Below are 25,580 nucleotides of genomic sequence, written 5' to 3' on the forward strand. Positions count from 1 at the left end.
GGTAAGGCTCAGAAAAATCTTTTTGAGTGAGAAATGTAAACGAGACAGTTTGCGATAATGAAAGGCCAACAGTGACTGCTAATGCATTAGCATATTTTTAAATGCCTACTAAAAAGGAAGTGTTTCAAACTTTTCTGCATAGAAGTTTAGCAGGACACTGACAACATGCTTAATGTAAAAGATCGTGTCACATCAAACAGGAAGCAATTTAAGAATTAAATCACATTTCTTGCATTCCCAAAACTTGTTCGCAGGTTCAATTTTAAATTTCTTGTTACAGATAAGAAAGTGTATGGTAACAGCGGCACAATAAATCTCTTATATAAATCATTTTATTCACTGTCAGCTTCAAAAAAAAGAAGCTACAACTTATTTTCAGAACCTTGCATCCTTGTCTATAAATTACACTAATTTGCTACTAGCTCCAGACTGCTGAAGCTGGTGCAATATGACCAGCAAAATATTATTCCATTCCTAATGACTACTACTTTCCCGAGAGCCAAACAACACAGCAGCAGTTACAGGACCCTGAATCAGTCACAAACAATGTTCATGTAATATGGACATCTCTCATGATCGCCATGATGGAAGACTGTTGCGATAAGAGGCACTTTTTGGCTTTGTATCCGGTGTCTTCTTGAAAGGCGATGTGCTCTCTGAAAAAGTGAGGTTTTCCTTATTGAACTCCAGTGGCACTGACCCGATGTCTCCATCAAATCGATTCTTGGTCACCTAAGGGAGAAAAGTTCCATAAGAATCGCAGGCAAGAGAAATCAACCATTATATTAAGTCAGTGAGTACAGATTAAAGCAACCAAGTGAATTCGAGGCAAACAATGCTTCAGGCATTACCTTGTATTGAGAGCGAGACTTTCAAGACAAAGTAGCAACTGGCACTGTATGCTAATGTAATGACTAAATTTGGTGACTGTGCAACAAAAACAATTCCATGGCTAAGCAATAAAATGCTAGAAGTGCGCATTAACAGGTTGTTCAAACATTGAAAATTGTGCATTGAAGAGAGGGTCATAAGTAAGGCTCCTAGTTTCTCCTGAATCCTTGAAAAATTGTGGACTTCAGCATTCCTTGCATTAGCAGCCACATTATCTTCCTCCGGGAGACATCATGTTTTGAGACATCAGTAGGCATTTGAGAACAATGGGAACGTGATCAATTGTTTGAATTCTCTTCAAACCTAGAATGTACCTAGTAACAAAGTTCTGCTGATGATTTGACATGCTTGCTTCACTATCAACTCAAGCAAGCTAATGCCAGCTTCAGTAGCAATGTGCCCACATGCATATGTGGGGATGACTCATGATAATGGCACCTTTAAAAGGCAATATTACCGTAGTTCCACAAATATGAAGTATATTTTTTGTTTCAAACAACCTGTTTCAGAAAATATCTTGCATTATATTTGGAGTCTATAAATATTACATACTTTCCTTCTCTCTTTCTTTCTTTCCTTTTTTTTTTTTTTTTTTTTGTTACTTGAGGGGCCCATAACAAGCTCGCCCACCAGGCTTGTGAAATGCAAGAAAATGTCAGCTTCTTGATGGCCCTGACCATCAAAACGAAGTGCGTGTCGCACACTGGTAAAATAGAGATGTTACAAATGTGGCAGATGATGGTGCGAACAGCTGAGGAAAGAGGGGGAGCAGTGAAAGAGGCGTGAGGAGCAGAGAACGAAAAAAAAAAAAAAGAGGGCAGAATGTGCAGCACGAAGCACGAAATAGCGGGGCAAGAACGGTTGCGTTGCGTTATCCACATTATCACTTGGGAGATACAATACTGCCGATCCCGCATTCTCAATTCCCAGAATTTAATACTTTCTTCTGCAGAAAATTCGAGACCTTTGGCCTTACAAGGCCCTAGCAAACAAGTTGCTGTGAGTATTACCACCAAGTAATTACACTAATAGCCTTCAGTGCAAAGCTAAGAAAAGGAAGAGCACAAAAATAAAGGCTTCAGAGATAGGACTTGAGCCAGTCGCCTTTTGGCCATACATAATTTATTGCTATTGTAGAACCTCTCTTTATACTGACCCTCCCAATCCTTCTCGACAGGTGTAATGGCTTGACCCTTAAACTCAAATCGTAAACCATGACAGTTTTGCAGCACCTAAATTTCCTAACTGCATTCCCTGCAGTGCACTAACATACTTCACAGCTGGCTGACAGTCTACATTAGCACGGGAAGGCAGAACGCAAATAACTTTTCTATATATATATATATATCTTTTTTCTTCTACGTTGTGTTTAATTATCTTTCCCCTAAACAGATTACATTACTAATCTCTGTGATTATCCAAGTAAACATTAAAAAGAAAAAAAAAAGACAAAGTACCATCCCCAACGTTTCCTTGGCCTCGCCGACTGTTGGCTTCTTTCCTTCATTCATTCATACATACATACATACATACATACATACATATTTTAATATCCACACAATTGGAATTACTTTCTTCAGCAGGTAGGTACATAGATTAAAATTTTATTATCAACTGTAGCACTAGGCAGGGATGCAGCTAACAAAACACCCTAGAGAGCACAGCCACTTGTGTAGCAGGCAATACACTCTGGGAATGGGCAATGGTGTAAGATCTCAACACGCACAGCGTGGCCAAGAGACAACAAAAATAAGTGCTCAATTAACTGAATTAAGACAAACTTCTTGTGGTATCTTTCTAGACTGTCAGGTACTCACAAAGTGGCACTTATGGCCACTGCATTTTGCCTGGTGCCTTTTTCACACTGTGCTTGCCAAGCTCGACAGTACGGTCCAATATGAAGAGGAATTTGCCAACACAACTCCTGACCTGAGCAACCAAGGTAATTTAGTTCTACAATGACACACAAACACACAGGACAGAAATGCTGGCTGCCAAGTTGTCAGTGGATACACTAAGTTCCTCTGTATGCCACCTGTTTCCTTAGTTGTGGAACATGGGCTCACAGGGAACACACAGACTTATACCCCTGTCAGACGAGCAAGTTTAGTGACACTTTCACAAAGTGCACTTATCTCGTAAAATGTCACTTTCAGTGCTTGCTGCTACACGGCAAAATAAAGCGACATTTGGCAGTGATGGCGATGGCTAATTAAGTAATTGGCAGAAAATATTAGTTTTTGCACCTAAACGATTTATTATCTTGTTTTTTTTTGTAGTTATAACTTGTGTGGTCTACTTTGCTGTCATTTTTAAAGAACCTAGGATAAGTTTTGCAATTACAAAAAAGCGTCTAAAGACGAGACAAGCCAGAAGCAGCTCGTATCCTGGTTGTTCCAGCTGTTCCGAGTATCATGACGACACAAAGCAATGCTGAAAATCTCGTGGCAACGTTTATGTGTATTCGAATGCGACATCTTGCCCAAGACAGGGAGCTGCAGCTAGCCATCGATGAGGAAGCAAGTATACTAAAGGACCTTGAGCAGCAACTGAAGATGAACGCCTTCTACATCGCCGCTGTCATCGCTGGTACATCGCCCACGATACAGAGAGAGCGATCCTCCTTCGAAACAAACGAAAGGTGGTTTGGAGATACATTGCCAATTTGGGTGATTCGCACTTCAAGCAGTGCTTTCGCATGTCGTCAACAAATTTCAAGTACTTGGTGGAGTCGTGCTCGCGGGAGCTATCGCGGCAGGACACAAACATGCGGCCAGCAATCTCCATTGAGAAGCAAGTCGCCGTCGGACTTCACCGCCTAGGGTTGACTGCAGAAGACAGGACAATCGTGCACTTATTTGCACTCGGCCGGTCCACTGTGAATGAGATGTACCGAGTTTTTCACGGTGCTTCTTGAGAAACTCGAAGCCAAATGGGTGCGCATGGTGCGCTGTGACGAGATGGCCCAGCACATGCGAGATTTCTATGCTGTCCACGGTTTCCCGCACGCCACTGGCGCCCTTAACGGCTGCCATTAACGGCTGCCATTTCGCAGTATCACCACCAAAGGAGCAAGCTGCCGACTACTTTACCTACAAGGGGTGGTAAGTTCGTTTTCCTTTTTTTTTTTCTTTACAAGTCCGCTTGTTTCCAATCAAGACTTCTAGATTCAGAAAAAAAAAACAACAACATATTCTTGGAATAGTTTGCTTGCAAGATTTTTCAGTTCTTAAAGGAAGGCAATCTGGTTATAATTATCTAACATGATGAAATTATTGAGATTCCATCACAATATGGAAGTTCTCGCTGTGTGAAGGAATTTGATGGTTACTGCCTTTAGTTCCAAAACAGGTGTTAATGTGATGGCAGAGTTTACTGTTCTCTGTTTTTCATGCAGGCACAGTGTCATCCTCCTGGCACTGGTGGACCACCACTACCGCTTTCTCTATATAAATGTCGGAAGCCCGGGCAGGTGCCACGACATTCGTGTACGGCAGCTCCAAGTTTTGCAAGCTCGTTGAAGGATCCCATTTTCGTTCTCCTGTGGTCACAATTGAGAACACAACTGTGGAACCAATAATCCTATGCGATCAAGCTTTCACGTTACCATCTAACCTGCTTAAACCGTATCCAAATGCAGAGAAAGACACACGTGAAGCTGTCTTCTATAATCTCTCCAAAACAAGGAGAATTGTTTGTTATGAAAAGGATGGAATGTAAGCTGCCCAATGCAAAACAAGCCATTAGGGCTGCCTGCGTGCTCCACAACATCTGCGAAACATTGAAGGACGGCATTGAGCAGCAATAAGAACAAGAAGTCAACGCACTTGATGCCGTGTATGGACAGCCATGTCACACTACCACAGTGTGTGATGGGCGAGGTGAACAAGTGCGGAATGCACTGGCAAACTTCTTCTGGAAGCAAGTGCAGCCTGCATCTTGAAGTGCTACTAGTCAGTGGGACCCATGTGTAGCACCCTTTTAGCACGCATAGCTTTGTGTAAAGGAACCGCCATTTTTTTATACCATCTTCTACAATGTGTGTTTTCTGTTATTTGTAAATGAAGTGGTGTGAAGCTGTGAATCGTGGCAGAACATTACAAATGCTCTACTCCATAGGGCTTGTCACAATTATTTATTTGCTATTTTCTCCAAGAGGTCGATCAGGCGGTCTTCCTGTCTGGCGGTATTTTCCTTCAGGGCCAACCGGCGCTCTTTTAGCGCAAAACCTCGTTCTCGGGCATGTTCAATTGAGCAGCGTAGCTGCCGCTGCTCCTCTAACAGCTGCTGGAGGACAGCTGTGTGGGCAGCCAGCCCCTTTGTAGTAGTTGGCCGCAGCCTCTTTGGTGCGTTTGGCTTGTCGCCTCAGGGCAGTTGATTGTTGCGGGCAGCGAAGTACTTGTGTTTGGTGACAGCCCTGGCAATGTACCTGCGTTTGTAGCCGACCCTGGCATATTTTCTGCCACTGTTACTGTAGTAGCAACTTCTGGTTCAAGAGGCACTTCTTGTTCGTCAAGCTCCCTTTCATCAATCACACTGAAGAAGATCTGAAAGGATACATACGTGCACTAAATTAGGAAAAACAAGCTTGGAAGCGTTCAGTACCACCAAGAGCCTTCCTTTAATTTCAGTAGGCAGGCATGGTACATGCATGGTTACCTAGTGTGAAAAAATACAAGAAGGTCTCAAGTGTGACATAAATGGATGCTTTAAGTATTGTATGCTGCTTCCAGTCACTTCAAATGACGGAGACAGGCTGCATACTTCATAAACCGACTTTGTTGGTCATTTTGTGCATTTACCAAACACAATCGTCACGACTACATACCTGCTCAGCAGATTCATTCTCGTCGCAAACAGATTCCTGCATCAGGTTGCTATCATTAGCTAGCAGGGATCCTAGGAACCTGTGTATGTCCCAGTAATATCGCAAGGTAATAGATTCCGACCCATTTGTTTTTTCTCGGCTGAGAAATCTGCAGTAACACAAGCATGAACTGCAAATAAAGTGTTCCAAAAATATAGAACGTATGTTGTGGTACATAGCGTGTACTTTGTTAGCTGCAAAATTTTAAACCGAGAAACTGGGCTTGCAGCAACTAAATGGTGAACAAGGGGGAAAATGATGGCAAAAGACGAACGCAAGCACTGAGTTTCCTGTAGCTCTGTGTGACGAGCAATTTACAAATGCATATAGACATGCCGAAATTGATATTTGTACGCCTTTTATGAGTCACACACATGCATATGCAACTCACTCAATATATGCAATTTCAGGCCATTAGGTGCTTGTATATGCCATGGTCACAGCACTGCTTGAGCGCTTTAGAAAAGTCTGACCAGGTCTGTGCTCCATAGACATGAGCAATAATAAAATCACTGCTTTGACACCTAAAGAATTTAAGAGCATTGTTTTCCATAACCTTTGCATTCCACAGGTTATAACACTGGAAACATAGTTGTAACTTTATTATAGCAAATGCCAAAGGACTTCAAGCCTGGCGTATTGCAAACACAAATTTACTCAATCAAATCAAAAAGAAGCATGGTCATGCTTGCTGCCATGAGGTGAATAAACCGGATTGTGACCAAAAGAAATTCTGTAGTTCTCGCCACGGCTGCTACCAGTGTGGCGCAGTAAAGTGAAATTGTTTTGCGCCATCCGCTGAGAAGAAAAAACAGCAACATAAACAGTCATCGCGGAATATGATGCTGATTATGAGCAAGACAGAGTAGAGAAAATACACTGACAACCGTCTCTTGTTTGCACGTGCAGCACTAGGTGAATTATCAAGCATGTTTACAAACTTGCTAAAATTCAAGCAGAACTCTACGCGACAACGATGCAACTTGCCTAGTCTACGTGAGGAAACCAGCTAGCTGTGCAGCGTACGAGGTGCCATCATGCATGGTGAGAAGCATGCTACTAATCAAAAACTACGCGCGGCAACGATAGAAATCCCGTCCATCAGATTATCACAATACAACTCACCTGTACTTGTTGCCCATGTTCTCGATTTTTTTTTTAACTTCTTTGCTGCTTTTTTGTATCCCGGCTTCTTGAAGTTTCTTGGCAATAGCGGCGTATACCTTCGCATTGCGCTTTGTTCGCCGGAGGTTGCCCAGGTGGTCTTCCCACAGCCTAATAAGTGCGTATGTTTCCATCTCAGACCACGATACTCATTCTTTTCTTTCTTCGGCCTGCGCCATCCTGCAAACTGACTGCACTCACAGGGCTAGTGGCTTCTGTACACACTGACGACCAATTGACGACACAATCAAAAAAGGCGCGTGTCGCCATGCTGGCCTTGCCAATGGCCTTGCTTCCAATGAACAGTGCAGCTGAGGACGAGAATATTTATTGAATACTTGCAATATATATCTCATGAATGGCGGAAAATAAGTTTACATGCGACAAGGCATAATAAAAATTGGAATGCGGCATTTTTGTTTTGGTAAAAGTTTATTTCGTTTTTGAAACGCTGCTATCGAGGCTACGCACTTCGTCCGCCGGGAAAGTGTAGTGAGTTCGTCAAACTCGCTTCGCGCCGAGTGCGTTTAGCAGCAAGTGTCAATAAAGTTCATTGTGTGGCACGATGCGAATGATACTAAACGCGAGTGCACTCATTGAAAGTGACACTTAACTTGCTTGTCTGACAGGGATATCACATGCCCTCTCATTTTGTAGTGTAAAGCTACACTACGCGGGTCAGAGCCGAGTTTCGCATGAGTCTAGGACGCCCATTATGGGCATGCGTGAGAGCCGCCAAATTCGAAGCGACCAACCTCATGCCTCTATGAATTGATACTTACAAAATAAATTAATAAACCTTGTCTTCCACCGGGAATCGAACCTCCATCCCCTGGATCCCCAGCCCAGCGCTTTACCATTGCGCCACGCCCCGGATCGTGAAAAGCCCTTCATAATTTCCTTTGTTTACAGTGAGAATGATAGCGGGATTCCGCAAGTGACAGATACTGCGTCTTTCCTTTTCTGTAGACGAATTATAGAATGCCAGTGAACTTTAATGCGTTCAATAAAATGCTGTTTGTGTTCGACAAGGGGCGCGCGATGCACTGCCACAAGACGCTTTCTTAGACCGGCCGCGAGAGAGGCTCGAAACACTGAACCTTCCCAGAACAAAAAGAACGCCTAGCGAAAAGACGTCGCCACGAAGCTCAACGACATGCTATGGCCGCCGCTAAACAACAGCAGCTGGAGGAAAGTGAGGAAGAGGACGAGGAGGATGAAGAAAGTGATTCCAAGGCTCGTCGGTGCACTGAACACACAATAAAACTCTAATAAAAGTTGGCAGTGGCTTAGCTCTGCTATGCCTGGATATACGTAGCGTGAAGTTGCGGTTATGCTTGGTGCCGAGTTTGTACTTTCATAAAGTACAAACTGCCATGCAAGAAGGGACCACTAACCTGCAGGTGCTTGCAACCCTGTTGGGAGCTCAGTCGTCGATCCTGAAGAATGAGCACATTGTCTGCCTCTTGGCTTGCCTTGGCTCCACCAAAGATGGAACTTGTGCTGAGCTCCTCAGCATCACGTTCCTGAGATACAGTTACTTTAATGAGTCAATGGAATGGAAAGTTAAAAAAATAACAAACATTGTTCATCCTGTTTATTTCAAAATTCACATGATATTTGCAAACAAAATTAAACTAGAATTGAACAGAGGTGTATACCTTACTGAAATATTCGGTGTAAATTTTGTATACAAAGTTTCGATTATCCATTTTTCATAGAGGAAGGAAACCAGGTGAAGTTGTTCTATCGCTGCTGAATACAGTAACCACGTTAATTTTTTATGCATTTATTTAGAAAATTTTATGTATTATTTATAATTCTGTGCGGAAGAGAGCAGAAAAAAAAAAATGCCCGAATTGATCGAAAGCTCAAATTATTGAATGGGCCTGAAAAAACTGCCGAAAACTGTTTGCATCATAGTAAATTTATCTGACGAACGCCTGCATTGCTGCTGTCTGTATTCGAGATGACATTGAAGTCAGAGCGACATTCTTCCTGATTTTGTCAAGTGCTCTGCTTTGCGTACATTGTCGGGAAGGCCCTCTGCACAAAAGGAAAGGTCCCTCCTTCCAAAACTGCCCCCTTGCGTTTCGAGGATGCTTCACTGCATAATCAACATGGCAAAGCATTGCGGTGAAGCACGCAGTGCGGGGAACACTACGGTGAAATCGAAAATGTTTCGACGTGTTCAGTAATTTTCAAAAATTCCTAATATCGGTTTTTCGACTACAAATTGAATAACAAACATATTCAATTCGTATTTTTTTATTAAACATTTTCAATATTCCCGCACCTCTAGTTAACACTACAGGCATCAAGTTATACCCACAGAAAAATTAGCCTTTCTCATTGATGATGACAGAGAATATACTGCAGCCATACCTCAGGACCTGAGATGGGTGACAGCACAAATTAGTAATTGCCTCCGAGATCAGGCATCAAGGCAAGAAAGGTTCCTAAACTACCCTGTGCCATGCCGCATTGTCCAAGAGGCTCCGCATGGGCATTATAAACGATGCCACATGAACAGTGCTTAATCACTGCAGGATGGTATGCAGAGTCAGTACGAGCTGTATTTTTCTAACAGTAGTCGGAGAATAATGCTGAGGCTGACCTTTTTTGAACGAACCTAATGCCAATTATTTGAAAAGTATCTCAAAAGTTCACAAAATATTGATTTCAGTTAGTATAATTTCCAATATTTGATTTGTCTGAATAACCCAAAGTGAGAAGATTCGATTTGCTATTCTAAATTTTCAAATATTTGCACATTCTGACTGCTGCACCCAAGGATGCGGTTTGATTCCGGCCATGGCAGCTACTTTTTCACGGAGCTGAAAAGCAAGGTGCTTATGTACTGTACGATGCCAGTGCGCACTAAAAAAACCCAGGTGGTTGAAATATCTTGTGCTCTACACTACAGTGTCCCTCATAGTCTGAGTCGCTTTGGGTCTTTAAATCCTATTAAACAAACCAAACCATACCTTTTTTTAATGTCAACCTTTCCCTCATCGATGAACTAGACATCCACCATCAAATAACCACAGTGACTGAGACAAACCACGTGGTCTGGAGTCTTAGCAGAAAAAGATATACTGTCATAGCCACTGTACAGAAAGCTGCTTGTGGTTTATAAATTGCTCAAGGTGCGTAAAAAATGGTTCTTGTCTGACCATTTCTGCATATTGTTCACAAACTACTGCCCTGTATACAGCCGATTCGCGATACCACATTCATTCACTCGATTCCAAAACGCATATTGTTGCATGCAATAATGATCTAAAAATGACATGCATATCAGAATCAAATAGAAAATGAAATTATAGGTCAGTAACACCCTGTCACCACGATCCCAAAATGGTGACTTGGCATTTCCTCTGCACAGATGTTACCTACTACTACCATCATGAATAATGATAAGCCTCGCAAGTATCTAAAGCCTGCCATCAGTAAGGCTCCGATGTGGACTTGAACCAACATGGAAGCTCCTGATTCAAAGACCCGCTGAGTTCACTACTATAAAAATCAAGCAACCCTGTGTGCAAAGACAAATGGCGATCAGGCTAGCTTAACTGTGTTTGGCATTTCTGCAACTTATGTGCATGACTGGCAGAAGTAAAGAGACAGAATTCAACTTGAAAAGGTTTTGAAAGTGTCGAAGACAGGCCGGTTTCCAGATAGTCGAACCCGGATATATCGAACTCGAAGGGGATCGCGAAATAGTTCGATATATCGATGATTCGATATACAAAAATCGGCTTGTGACGGCACTTACGATGCGAAAAAACGATACCGTATTTGTCGCATAATCAATCCATTCGCATAATGAACGCACCCTCCACTTTTGCACCCGAGAATTTGAAGAAAAAAAAAATGCATAAAGGCCAGCTCGCTCACATGCAAGCGATTGAGCGATCTCGGCGAGGAGCGGCAGCGAGAGCGAAAAATTTCTAACTTGTTGGAACTGCGTCCCTCTCGCCGCTCGAGCCACCGCGGCAGAAATCGCGAGCGTTTTCGCTTGCATGTGGATGGCGCGCGTCACTCCGTTTCGGTCGTCTCATCCACAGCTCATTTCTTGGCAGCGTGCCAAGATGCTGCGCAGCGATAACGTCCGAGCGCGTTTATCTTTTTATTGCTCCTGCGCTGGCGGGGAGCGAACTTGGCAGAGTGCCCGTGATGGCTTGATTGCACAAGCCACGCCGCGCTTGGGGCCGCGCTTGGGGCGGGCGTCATGATCGCAGCAGCTGACCGCGTGCTTTCGTTGATTCATACATGCAAAGATAAACGACTCCCGCAAAAAAAAAAAAAAAAAAAAAAAAAAAAAAAAAAAAAAAAACCGCCGCTTAACGTCCGAACAGCACAACGATAAGAAAGGATGACTCATAAAAGAAAAAAAAAAAAAAAAAAAGAGGGAGCTGCCGCTTCTTAACGTCCGCAGGCGCCTTAGCCACGTCAGCCAGCCGCCGCCGCGCGCAGAGGGTTCGCAACACACGCTGGAGAAAGCGTCCGACGTCTCTCTGAAAACAGGCTGAGCTAGCTTGGCGCATGTGTAGCGCGTGCTGAAGGAGACAGCTCGGCAAAAGAATGGGAACACCCACGCACATGGCTTGCAATGGCGCGCGGGAAACGATAACTGCAGATGCGCGCGCCTTTGGGGAATGGGCGCGGCGCTGCCCAGACCAGCCGTCCCCTCTGTTGCTTCTCATTCCTTCCGCGCATGGCTTGAAAACGTCACGCGGCAAACGGCCAAGGATGATGCGATCGTCTTTGGGGAAGGCACACTTTCCAGTGCGTGGTGCGGAGTCCGATATATCGAACGACCGGTGAAATTAGGTTCGATATATGACGCGGCTTTCCTATACTTTTACATGGGATTTTCAAGGGGATATTTCACGAGTTCGATATAACCAAAATTCGATATATCCGGGTTCGATATAACCGGGTTCGACTGTATAGAAGAGCGTGCTGACTTCGTGCAACAACAGTGAGTAGAACGCAGGCCTGTGACTATGATAGTCTCTTGCAAGTTAGGACAATGCAGCTTGCAAGAAAGAGGCCTAATATGGATGGATTTTAAAGTTGTAGCAGGTGCTAGATTACAAGCTTCATGAAACGATGTGGATTTTTTCTTTGAACTGAGCAGGCATCTGCCAGAAGTTTCCGGCGAAATTTTAAATAAGATCAAAACTGCCCATAAGAACAGCTATCCGATCAGGCAAACTGAAAATGCGGACCAAACATTGCTCTCCTTCCAAATGCCTTCCATCACAACAGTGAGGCGATGGCGCTGTTGATTTCATCGCCAAATTACAATTTGGTATAAAGGTCAGTTGCTCCATGTGAGAAGATTCATTTCTTTATTTAAGCATAAAAATCTGGTGCATGCTGAACAATCTAAGGTATTGCACCGTAAAAAAACAGATGGATGTTACGACCAAGGGTGCATCAGAATCGAGCAGATACAGTATACCAAACCTGGATATATCAATTTATTGTTGACACATAGCATTCAGAGCAGCTTATCGAAAATCCCATACGAATAGGTAATATACTACTGTTAGCATTTATCAAGCATATGTCAGAATGTTCAATATGTTGAATGGCGCACTCTACCTCTGCAGAGGCAGTTCTAACAGTGCTCTTGCAAACATCTTTTTTCATGCGGAGCCATGTTGGTTCTGGGCACTTTTTGACAGTGCTAGTTTTGCAAAGTCGCGTGAAAAAGTTAATGTGGAGTTTGCTTGTGGCTAGATTTTGATCTCTCACACTCAGCAGCGGCTCTCGCCTGGCATGTTTCGCTGCCACAAATGATGCGGAAACCAACTGTACATTATCCTTAATGTGAGATCATGATAGCCTCTGGCCAGCTGCAACTTCCAAAGCACCACCCACTGCACCTTGCAAGTGATGTGTTGTTAGTGCGTCGATGGGTGGACTGTTGCTAACACAAGAGATGTGTCACTAGCATGGATGCACTGCATTTTTGCTTCTATGCTTAGATACGCTTATCTATTTCCATTTCTATATATATTGACTTATCAATTTACAAAACTTTTTCGTGGCACCCTTTGGTTTCAAAATATCGAGTATTAGCTGTAACACATGCAACCGATCTTGCAGCTTAAAAGCAGTGTTCAATCAACACAACGAGCCAACATTAAGGTTCATTCAGACTGAGGCAGAATCTTCAACTGTTTCCATGCATTACGGTTCCTAGTAAACTGAGCCGAAGGCACGGGCTCCCACCTTGCGTGGATGCATGACGAGTGTAACGTGACAGTTGTGCTGGGTGGCAAAACGTCGAAAAGCTGCGATCAGGAGGTCCTGCCTCCAGAAGCGGTCCACATTTGAGCTGTCCATGCCAACGCCCATCATGAACTGTACATTGTCCACAACCACATGCTGAATGTCATGCACATAGACAGCATGAGACATGGCCTGCAGAAGGGAAGGAAAAAAAATAATAAAACAGAGGAGAGAGTGAGGCAAGCGGTCAGAAATATTTGAATCCAGCCAAGCAAGCTACACACTACAATAAATTACAAAATGGAATTCTACCTTGTGTTTGTGAATTCACTACTTTTTCATTGGCACTTCTGAAATCACACAGGGGCACATTGGCACATTACCATAGCCCACCATAAAGAAGCAAGTGATCCCACTCAACCCACATTACCCGAAATTACTAACATACATTTTCGTTAATTTAAACTCACTTATTTTTAGTTTTCATTATGACACTTTGGTCCTGTAAGCGTTAAGGGTACTAAAGATATTCCTGTCAATTTGGCCAGCATACCAGTAAACCTACAGAGACCAAAAACCGGGACATTTTTCATTCGTGCCAATGTGGGAGGGGGGAGGCTGCATTCAATGTTTCAATGGGAGGGGATGACCAAACAAAGGCAATGTGCAATGAATCCTTTTGCACGGACTTTGCAGTAGCAGGCATTGCCAGCTTCAAAAATCCGTTGAAGTAATTTTGCTCACAGCATGGTCCAGATTGGTGGCCCTTCACTAGCAGCAGATGTTGGGAGTAGAATTCAGTTCTAGTTTCAATTCCAAATTACCTTTGCCGCTGTGAGACACGCTGAAGATACATCCACGCACTACGCCAAATGCAAAAACATTTGTCTTCTCTCAGTGTCACAAAGCACGGGAATTCAGAAGTATAAGATAACAAAAATTTCTGCAAATATCTCTTCTTGGGCTTTGATAACATCATGACTGAAAGCACACACGAGAATTCTAACTTAACACTGTGCATCAAACATAGGGCGGCCTAGTTAGCCCTAATTATACATGCAAGCGCCTGCAACAGCGAGCATGAAATGCAGCCAGCAACAGCTACTCTGGCTTTGGCTTGAATTGGGTTTGATCGGCTGTTGATGGTGATGTTGGCGATTATCACGTAGCTGCAGATTCCGCGGCTCTGGTCTTGCAAAAACACTTCTTGCGGAGGTAGAAGCAACTTATTGGAAGATACAGGGACGTGGTTTTACAATCAGAAAGTTCAATAAAAAAATCAGAAGTCTCCCAGGAAAATCGGGAGGCTTGGAAGGTATGCACAGAACAATGGACCAGTTATGCTGCTCAAGGTCTTCATCTGAGAGGCTTTTCTAGATGAACAAGTACATCCTCAGTACCACATCTATTCATATCCACCAGTGTAAACCAATGGAGCCAAGTACTTCCCATAAGTGCCCCTAAAAACAATACAAAGCTGCTATTCCAGATGCAAACATGCTATAAAAGTTGTCCGCAGCTCAGTTTGTGTGTCTTCTGCAAACAAACGAGAAGTGTGACAAATACAGAATAAAAATTATCTTGTTGTGGTGTCATAATCTCCCTAGCTTTTAACAAGTTTGTGTATAACTTGCAAAAATATGCAAAGAGAGAGAGAGAGAGAGAGAGAGAAAAGGCTTACATCCATCACATTTTTCATGGTTTCCTCGCCATGAAATGTCATAAAATAAAGAGGTAGGAGCTCGAACTTGTCAGCCCAGGAATCAAACTCTTCCATGTTGTTCTCTAGCGAGATCCTGCAAGAGCCATAAGAGGCATAAAACATCAGACGCAAGCACAATTTCTGTTTGGTTCCCAGAAGTTGCAAAATTGGGAAATCAGACAGCTTCCTTCGATTCACTTACTTGGAAAATTGGGTCAGCATTATCTTGGCCAATTTTTCATTCTGAATTTCAAAGCTTCCCCAAAGGGTGTTGACCTGCAAAAAAAAAAAAAATAAATAAATAAATGCTGCAGAATGAAGCAAAGAATCAAATTCCATGGAAGACCCACTGATTCTGCATTATACAGAACGGTCAGCACATGCTCATAACAATGCAAATAAAGCTAATATAAATCTGTAAAAGGTCACAAAATGAAATGCAAGCAGTGCCATCACAAGCTGTTTGCAAGAATTTCTCAGATGTCAAGTACTTCTTTGACTGGAGGCCTTTCAAGCTAGACTGCACTCCTATGCACTTACAGCCAGCTTTCACATAGTCCATAATTATTTCGGAACCATCAGTTTCAGTTGAGGAGCAGAAAAAGTTATTCCATCTTCAATTCCTCCTCAGCAATAAATGTCCCTTCTACAGCTATACATGTGGCAACAGAACCAAGAAAAGCCAAGTAAATGGATTTTTCTAGGAACAAAAATTGGGACTGCGCTGTTCTCAATGCCCTTCCAAACATTAGGCTGTGTGCATACCTGCGATGCTAATTGATAATGTAAATAGCCTACCGCTAGAGTTACAAGTCATAAAATACAACGGTAAATAAACGGTAATGCAGCCACTTTGCACTAACTAGCTTTTAATGAATACTCCTCATAAAGGGACTCCAGGAGCCCCGTGAGAAATACTAAAAGGACCAGACATACAACAGGTCCCCTGATGCTCACACATATGGTCTTTTAGTTAATGACATCTGGCTGATGGCACCTCTGCCAAAAAATTTGCAGAAACAACTAGTCTCATAGCGGGATTTAATATGTTCTATCAAAATGCTCACCACAGCAGATCAGTTCTACAAAAGGCTGTGTGTGTGCTAAACAGGGTGAACCAGAACACACCTCACTAGCAAAAAATGAAATACATATACACCTCTGCTACACAACAGACAAAAATGACATGTACTTTACATTCGGACAAAACAACCTTAAGACAGCTTTGCTTATTTTATGATAGTGAACTGCAGCTCAATCGTACTGAATGCACACAGTGACAACATTTTTAATGTGCAATCATTCAAAACTATGGCTTCAACGAATCCTCATTGCTGAAAAAATATATTTACAGTAAAGCCCCACTGTTAAATTTCTCAGGTGATAGAAAAAAGAAATGTGCAACAGCTGGCAAACATAGTCAAGCCTCATCACAATGAACAAGTAAAAAATCGTAAAATAGTTCAGTATACTAGCTGAAAAACATAATACAAAATTTCGTAATAAGTGCCTGAAAAAGCAGTACAATTTAGTCACCAAACGGTATGAAAACGCAAGCAATCCTTGCTAGAAAAGCAGAAAATGCTCTTCCCACCTTTTACCAACATTTTTGAAGGCGCTCGTGGCGATTCTGATGACTACAAAAAAACCTGAGCACCCTATAGTCTGGCTTCCCTGCACAACACTGCTCACCCACAATGACATCATCGGATGAGAGGTCAAGCACTGGCTATGGTGGCTCTTCCGCAAAAGCTATCGCTGTTTGCACCACCTTTGTGACAGCATGATGGCTACAAGGCTACAACTTTCAATTCCGCTGCTTCCACAGTGCTGTAGACGGATTTTAAAAGCGAGAGTCATGCTCATAGTCAGATTAACAACTATTTACGCCTCTGGATCTTCCGCGGCACCAATTGCAAATGTGAGGTATTATCACTATAAAGTGCGAACATTCTCATGAATGCTCACCACACCACTACCAGTCACTTGTGTATTGTGGCAAAGCCTGCCGCTTGCAGTCCGAGCAAGCACTGCTCTGCGCTGGGAGTTGGATAAATATCAGTTTCAAGGCAGACCGCATTCAATATGTGAAGTAGAAATTACAAGTTTGTTAAAAATATTTAATCAGAGTTCAATGCAGCCAATAACTGGTACAGTAGAATTTCAGTGATACGAATCCAGTTGATACAAATTTCAAGATGATACGAATTTGCGAAATTCCCCGGCTGGAGTGCACTGCGTACAATGTTCAAATTTCGGATGTTCCGAACTCTCCCACGCCACTACGACTGATACATCGCGATTGTCGATCGCGCTCACGCCACGAAAAGCTTTCAGCGGCGCGTGGTCCACTAACCGTGGACGTCGCAACTGCAGCAGTTGGCGGTGGCGTAAGCGGCGGGTGTGCACGGACCGCACATCGCTGACTCCGCGATTGCGATCCGCGAGCAGTTTGCGGCGCCGCGCGGCCCGTATGTCGGCAGCCTTTCCCATGCCTTCTGTATACTTATTCTCTTTTGTTTTGATGATACGAATTTTTTCGCCATCCCGTGAGATTCGTATTACCGAGGTTCTACTGTTATATACACATCTGTCATATTGAGGTTTGACTAGCAGCTGAAGACAGCGAATGGAAAAATTGGGCACCTTTGTCTTCTAAACTTTTTTTGTCTCGCCAACATGCTTGTGTGCAATTTGTAAGGCTTTGTAGCCCTCGTGATCACTTCAGAGTAACCTAGCAGGCTGACCTGCAGGGCACATGTGGGCAGGTTTAATCCTACACAATCCTCGAATGTTTAAATCTACGACTTGCGTCTTTTAAGCTGAGAGCGACACGAAGAAAGCAGATGACAGAAGCAAAAGCCTTCGAGCCAATCCACACAGCTACACCTGGTAAACCAATGCTGCCTAAACCACATCTGCCATGACATAGTTTCATTCTTTACCTTAGGTCATTCACACTTGCACTGCAATGGCAACAGAAGTGCACCAACAGCAAAACTTTGGCATAGTGGCAGTCAAGTACTGATGGAGTGCGGGGTCCTGCTCTGGCCTGCATGCCACCACCACCACGATGGACCAACCAGGCAAGAAATGGCGGCTGCTGCTGCGAAAGGCTGCCTTTGTTAATGCATAGAAGACTCCCCGCCGAATACTACAGATTCTCTGGTTTCAATTCACAAAATTAAAAATTTTTCGCCACAGAAAATTAGGGGCCTTAAATATGGGTGTCTATGGGGTGGAACTGGCTCATGAAATCACGGCAGCCAGAAAAATGCAGCATCCGGGAATGCAACAGCGGGTTATACTCTAGAAGCTGCAAGAAATGAAGTAGAAAGAAATATGCATACCCCCTGCATGCAAAGGTCCAGGGAATACTCGCACATAAATGTGGTCTTGCCTGAACCAGTGGGACCCGTAAACACCGTCAACTCCCCTGTCCGAAAACCTTTCAGCAGACGCACCAGCCCCGGAAACCTGAAACCATGACACAAGCTGTGTCAAAAATGCCTTGTAGCCCAGCAGGCCCATTTGTTATTTACTTAATTACCCCTATATGGCTGAATAATAAAAGAAAAGAAAGTGTACTTGTTCTAATGAGTGGTCAACAACATGGTTTGAGTGGCACCTTCTCATGCTGCACTAATATATTTACAATGCAAACCCTATATAACCCAACAGTGCAAAACCATGTTGTAGTTAAAGGATTGATTAAGTGTTTGAGCATTTTGGCTTTTTGATATGCACCAAACCAACCAAAAAAGGCATATCTATATGCTGCCTAAGTTGAAATATGCGCTGGCAACTCAACTTGCACAGTCAATCATGAAATTGAATTATTGCTTATACTGAATAGTCAAAATACAGTTAAACCTTGTTATAACGAAGTCGTAAAAATCGGCAGTTTACTTCGTTATAATGAAATTTCATTGTATCAAAATTCCGTGCCTAGCATGCGGAAACATTACCTAAGCACTTGCCAGTTGTAATGACTTCATTTTTATTTCCTCTGAAAGTAATCAGTGACCTTCTTTTGCGTCTGTTTAGCTATCAGAGATGGCCTCACACTGTGCTCATAGGCCCACAGAGATTGCACCACTTCTTGCTGTCCTGCTAAACTCGCGTAGCGCCGCAGCATGTTTATTGCGTCAAGCACTTCACGGTTACTTGGGGCTTCGGCGTCTTCGGCGTCAGTGTCACTGCCCGGGTTCGTCGTCTCCTTTGCAAAATTTTTGTCCTTCCGGGTAAAATTTATTTGTCTGAAAATTTCGTTGTAATGAAATTACAGAAACATTTAATTTGTTACATTGAGGTAAAATATACATGGTTTCCAATGGGCATTATGTGATGTATTCCTTGTAACTTCGTTATATAGAGGATTTCGTTATACCGAGGCTTAACTGTACCACCTTGAAAAGCAGCGTTGTTCATGTTTATCGAACCCTTGTTGAGTGAAACATTTGATAATTTGAACTGCTGTGCCATTTCCCTGCAAAAAGGTCCTTCTCCTAATGACCGCTATCAATTTTCGTGCACAGCACTGAGTCGGCTGCGCTGCATTGGGCACAAAATGAATTTGGGGTGTTTTGGTGTCGCATGCTTAATTTCAACATGGCACTGCTGTCATGCCCAAAAGATTGCAAGTAACTCTTGTGTAGCCTGCTTCACTGTAGAAGGCGACACAGTAATCAAGCGCACCACCCTAATTTCAACTAAGATGTCACTCCATTTACAATGTGACTTCTTTCAAAACCTCGCCTGCTGGGACATCGATGACAAAAGAGCTAGTCATAGCAACACTCAGCGTGGTCTGCGACCAGTATGCCACCAGTATGCCGGCAGGCAGAACATCGCTGCACAAAAGTGTGGTACTAGTGTGAGTGCACTGTATTCACTACGCTACAAGTCAAATAATCTGCTGCCATATGTTTTACATCGAATTATTGACACTAGATCAAAACTATTTCACAGTGCCTTTCAAGTTCAATATGTCCGGGATCAACTGTAGAAGCAGAACAATTGTATAGTCACTAAACAACAATGGCACACTCTAGACAGAAAACAGGAACTACAATATACTACTTGTAAACAAAAAAAGCTAACAAAAGGCACAACTAATGAAAAAAGAAATTAGTTGTAGTTTAGCTCTGGTTAATCCTAGTTGAATTGCGAAAGCAATGGCGAAAGCTTCTTTTGCCTGCTATATTATTCCCCTATCATGCCCTATCAGTGCAACGTGCTACATTATTGGGGACACTTAAGCTCATCCTTTAAGGGTATGAGTATGACGCGAGAGCGTAAGCTACCAGCCCACATATAAAGTCACGCTTCAACTAAGCCATATGGACGTGCCTGCATGTCATAGAGGTAACGAGAATGTAAATGGTTCTGGCAGGCTGATTCTGATATCACCCTCCCACATGAAAGGAGTGACCCGAGTTGGCAGCTTCTGCCCGTGGCATAGGGGTAACGTGAATTCAAATGTCATGGTAGGCTGATTTTTTTAATGAGGAAACCGTAGCTACGCTTCTTCACGCCTCTTCACGACGTAGCTGTGGCCACCTGCGGTCTCGCTTTGGCTGTCGCAGTATTGTTTATGCAATAAAATAAAATTGCAGCAGCACTTCATCACTGTGCACAGCCTTAATGGGTGACTGACCTCTGCCAGCGAGTGCCCACAAACGTGTCCATGTTCTGCAGCAGGTCGGCTACTGCTGCTCTGAGGCTGTGGAACGTGGTGATGGCCCGATGGCTCACAGGCTGGCACCTCTTCAGCACATCTGGAAGCTGGCTTCGAGGCTTGGCCTGCAGAGCTGCCAGTGGGTAGCCCTCCTTAGGCCTAAAGGAAACAATGACAACGATGCCAATTTTCACACACAAATCTGACACGGGACCACATTGGCTTCACTTCCAACAGTGACCATGGGGATCTTTTTGAGATCTGACGTCATGAATTTAAATCGAGAGATGGGGAAAAAAAAAGGAGTTTCATTTTCAAACTCAATTTTCTCACCTATAAATGTGGCTTTTGCTGCCAAACAAGTATCAACATGGCCATATAGAAACACATCTTGCGGAGAACAATAATTGTATAGCGTTATCCTCAATGTCTTGTGAATGTCATAGTCTGCATTATGCGACAGTTGTTCAGTAAAGACTGAGACTGATTCTTTATTACATTTATTTCCGAAAATTACTCATCAGGGCTTTTTCCACCTTCAAAATATTCTACATTAAACGTAGGATCACTAAATGCACTTGTTCCATTGTATCTCATCAGTGTTTTTGTCACCTTCAAAATATCCTACGTTAAAGGTTGGATCGCTAAATGCACTTGCCCCATTGTTTCTCATCAGTGCTTTTGTCACCTTTAAGATATCCTATGTTAAATGTAGGATTGCTAAATGCACTTGTGCCATTGTTTCTCATCAGTGCTTTTGTCCCCTTCAAAATATTCTACGTTAAATGTAGGATTGCTAAATGCACTTGTCCCATTGTTTCTCATCAGTGCTTTTGTCACCTTCAAAATATCTTACATTAAACGTAGGGTTGCTAAATGCACGTTTCCCATTGTTTCTCATCAGTGCTTTTGTCACCTTCAAAATATTCTACGTTAAACGTAGGATTGCTAAATGTACTTGTCCCATTGTTTCTCATCAGTGCTTTTGTCACCTTCAAAATATCCTACGCTAAACGTAGGATTGCTAAATGCACTTGTCCAATTGTTTCTTACATGGCTGCAAAACATAGGCAAAGCCATTTTCCGTCATCTGTTTGAAAACCGCCTCCAAAGCCTTGACTGCATTCCATGCTTTACCAACATCACATGAACGTTTAGATTGCAAGTGGGGTCGTGAAGAGATCCAGGAGGCCTATGTGCCTCAAATTCTGCGTAAAAATTAGGTTTTTTGCTCCTCCCCCTTCTGTGCCTTATCAAAACGATGTCCCTTTAGTTGCTTCTTTGTCATGGAATATCCGAAGAGGTCACAGAGGGCTAGGTCAGAACTGTAGGGCAGGTGAGGGACTATAGCAATGATTTTCCAAGCGAGATATTGCACCAGTTTTCAAAACATGAGCCCTTCATTTTTGTAGTAATTTCCAATTTCCCACAAGTTATTACCTTTTTCTTTAGAAGGGTTACCTCATCAACATCTACAGGACACTTCTGCAGCACTTGGCATTTACTTTCTGGCCTCTAGGAACTGCACAAGTATATACAATGCCTCCTTTTTGTTCGGAAAATGTGATCATTAGTATTGCCTTGTTTGCTGCCCTTTGGGCCTTGGCTTTCATTGGTAGAGGCTGCCCCTTTTCAGCCCACTGAGTGGCTTGCCACTTTATCTTTGGGTCATAGCACCATACCCATGCCTTGTCTGCAGTAATGACGGTCTTCCACCAGCTTCACCTTCCACTTCTACCCACCACTTCCAATCGAGACAAATGTCTACACGGTTTTGCTTCTGGAGTCCACTGTGTACAGATTCTTGACAATGAAGATGTTATTCTCGGTGCTTGCCACTAAAATCTCCAGGTATAAGGCAAGTTGCCTGATAGTGACGCCCCCATCAGTCTTGATCATTGCATCCGCTGTCTTGATGGTTTTCTCAGCAGCAGGTGTGCCATTGCCTGCCTATAATTTAGGGTCTTCCCTGCCTTCTTTGAAGTCCTTGAACCACTGAAAACAAGCTGCACGAGGCATGACATCGTCACCAAATGCACACATCACATCAGTATACGTTTCCATGATTAAGATGAGCACAACACTCGATAGCGTAGCGTTGTTCACGCAAAGTCTACATTGGTCACACAGCCAGCACACTTGGAGGCGGTGAAATACTATCTCGTGTTCGAGCAACTGTTGTTGCAACCACATTAAAGCCCGAGTGATATGGCATATGGTGTGATATTGACATGGTGCAGTCTTTGTCTTCCCTCTGCTGTAGTGGCTCACACTTGCGGTATCACGCACGTTCGAAATGCCTCTAGACTTGCGACGCTTTCATTGACAGAGCTGGAGAGGCCTACCACCGATCGCCAAGTGAACGAGCTCCTCCAGCGCTACCGGGCGACCATCTCTAATTCTTCACGTGTTGGCAGAATCAATCTCGCCAAGCACCGCATTATTACGGATGATACCGTGCCACCTCTCAGACAGTCACCTTACCAAGTGTCTCCTACTGAACGCGCCGCTATCACCTGCCTAGTGAAAGATGCTTCGTAACGATGTCATCCAGCCATCGCGGAGTCCGTGGGCTGCACCAGTCGTTCTTGTAAAGAAAAAGAATGGTACGCTGAGGTTCTGTGTGGAATACCGCCAGCCAAACAAAGTTACGAAGAAAGACGTCTATTCCCTGCCACGTATCGACGATGCGCAAAATATTTCTCTTCAATGGACCTGAAATCGGGATACTGGCAAATAGAAGTAGATGAGATAGACCGAGAGAAAACGGCGTTTATTACTCCGGATGGGCTCTACGAGTTTAAGGCTATGCCCTTTGGTCTCAGCTCTGTGTCGGCTACTTTCCAACGGCTTATGGACACCATACTTGCAGATCTCAAGTGGCAGACATGTCTCACTTTTAAGAACAAGAAGTGTCATTTTGCTTACACCGAGCTCAAGTTCTTGGGGCACGTCGTAAGCTACGCTGGTGTCTGATCCTGAGAAAACGGCAGCTACTATTGTCAACTTCCCTCCGCCCTAAGACCAGAAAGCTGTTCGACGATTTCTTGGCTTATGTGCTTACTACCGGCACTACGTCAAAGATTTCGCTCGATTCGCTGAGCCACTAAAATGTCTGACAAAGACAGACACGCCTTTCACTTGGGACACACCACAGGTACAAGCATTCCAAGAGCTTCAACGCCGCCTACAAGCACCTCTCATATTGGCTCACTTCGACGAAAACGCCGACACGGCACTTCACACTGATGCAAGCCATGTAGGCCTGGGTGCCGTTCTAGTTCAAATCCAGGGCGGCCAAGAATGTATGATCGCTTAAGCCAGTCGCTGTCTGTCTAAAGCGAAATCGAGCTATTCTGCAACAGAGAAAGAATGTCTAGCCATTGTGTGGGCTACCTCGAAATTCCGGCCATACCTTAATGGGAAACCGTTCAAAGTAGTTACTGTTGGCTAGCAACCCTAAAGGACCCTTCAGCCCGTCTTGTAAGATGGAGTCTCTGACTACAGGAATTCGACATAAATGTCACGTACAAGTTTGGCCGCCAGCATTCGGACGCCGACTGCCTCTCGCGTGCCCTTGTAGATCCCCCCACAGATGGAATTCCTGATGATGCCATACTGTTCAACACCGTCAGGGCAGAATGCCTCGCTGAAAGATAATCTGCAGATCCCGAACTTCGTCACATCATGAACTATCTAAACGGTGCATGTACAACAGCTCCGAGAGCTTTCAAGCGTGTTCTGTCATCGTTATGTGCACACGATGGTGTTCTCATGAAGAAAAACTTTTGTGCCAGCCAAACGCTGCACCTGATTGTTGTATCTATGAGTCTGCATGATAAAATTTTACAAGCTTGCCACGATGAACCAACTTCTGGACATTTGGGAGTCACTTGCAAGGCTCAAGGAAAAGTACTACTGGCCTCGTTTTTAATTCAGACGTTTCCCACTATGTGAAAACGTGTCGCAGCTGTCAGCGTCGTAAGGCCGCCGACCAAACCCACTGGATTCTCGAAACCAATAGACCTGCCATTGAGGCCTTTCCAGCAGATTGGCATGGACATGCTGGGACCATTTCCCCTTTCACACTCCGGTAACCGGTGGGTCATTATTGCTACGGATTACCTTACAAGATACTGCCCTAGAGGTTGCAAAGCTTTTCATCAATTGCGTTGTCCTGCGTCATGACGCACCGGAGATTTTGATCACTGACGGAGGTGCCGCATTCACAGCCGAATTGCTGCAGCAGATTTTGATTCACAGTCATACTGAACACAGGAAGGCGACATCATACCATCCTCAAACGAACGGCTTGACCGAACGCTTGAACAAAACACTCGCTGACATGCTCTCAATGTACATCGACGTAGAGCACAAAACGTGGGATGAAGTGCTACTGCATGTTACCTTTGCATACAATACGGCGGTCCAGGAAACAACGAACATGACACCTTTCCGTCTGGTCCATGGCCGTGAGATGACCACGATGATTGATGCCATGTTACCACATCTAGACGACGACAAATAACAAGCAGATGTTCACACCTTTCTGCACCTCGCCAAAGAGACCCGTCAGCTGGCCAGGCTGCAAATTCAGAATCAGCAATGCCGCGATGCCCAACGATACAACCTCCGACACCGTGATGCCCGGTGCACAGCTGGAGTCCCGTTCTGGGTCTGGTTTCCTGTACGTCGACGAGGCCTAAGCGAGAAACTCCTGTGTTGTTACGTTGGCCCGTACAAAGTGGTAAGACAAGTTGGGGACTTGACCTACGAGGTCGTTCCTGATGGATTTAAAAAGTCCCGACGCTCCGTGCTCCCTGAGGTGGTCCACGTGGTCTGCCTGAAACCGTATTACGACCGATAGTCTTGACTCTTTCTGTGCGCAGGGCAACTGCCTTCCGTGCTATGTTTTTTTTTTTTTTTCTTTCTTATCTTTACCCACACTTTCAGCATTGGGGCGATGCTTCTTGTAGCCCGAGGGGGGGGGGGGCAATGACGGTGCAGTCCTTGTCTTTCCTCTGCGC

At 43.9% G+C, this 25,580-nt stretch overlaps 1 protein-coding gene across 4 annotated transcripts in view; it reads right to left on the reverse strand.

Moving 5' to 3' along the window:
• Window positions 1–314: 314 nt before the first annotated feature.
• The window catches only part of mtDNA-helicase (mitochondrial DNA helicase), a 36,364-nt gene continuing 11,098 nt past the window's right edge, over window positions 315–25,580 (reverse strand). For 2 of the 4 annotated variants that reach the window (XM_084600789.1, XM_084600788.1), the window contains exons 9-15: window positions 20,533–20,712; window positions 18,224–18,350; window positions 15,076–15,149; window positions 14,853–14,967; window positions 13,172–13,363; window positions 8,320–8,448; window positions 315–732 (exon numbers count right to left, since the gene is read on the reverse strand). In XM_084600789.1, coding sequence (XP_084456915.1) covers window positions 571–732; window positions 8,320–8,448; window positions 13,172–13,363; window positions 14,853–14,967; window positions 15,076–15,149; window positions 18,224–18,350; window positions 20,533–20,712 — 979 coding nt within the window. In that variant the 3' untranslated portion in view covers window positions 315–570. Of the gene's footprint in view, window positions 733–5,303; window positions 5,439–5,751; window positions 5,889–6,883; window positions 7,034–8,319; window positions 8,449–13,171; window positions 13,364–14,852; window positions 14,968–15,075; window positions 15,150–18,223; window positions 18,351–20,532; window positions 20,713–25,580 lie in introns of those variants that run through there. The other 2 variants (XM_084600791.1, XM_084600790.1) reach the window with 2 other exon arrangements.

The sequence above is a fragment of the Amblyomma maculatum genome, chromosome 4 (genome assembly GCF_055883805.1).
Source record: "Amblyomma maculatum isolate TAMU_Amacu chromosome 4, ASM5588380v1, whole genome shotgun sequence".
NCBI lineage: Eukaryota > Metazoa > Arthropoda > Arachnida > Ixodida > Ixodidae > Amblyomma > Amblyomma maculatum.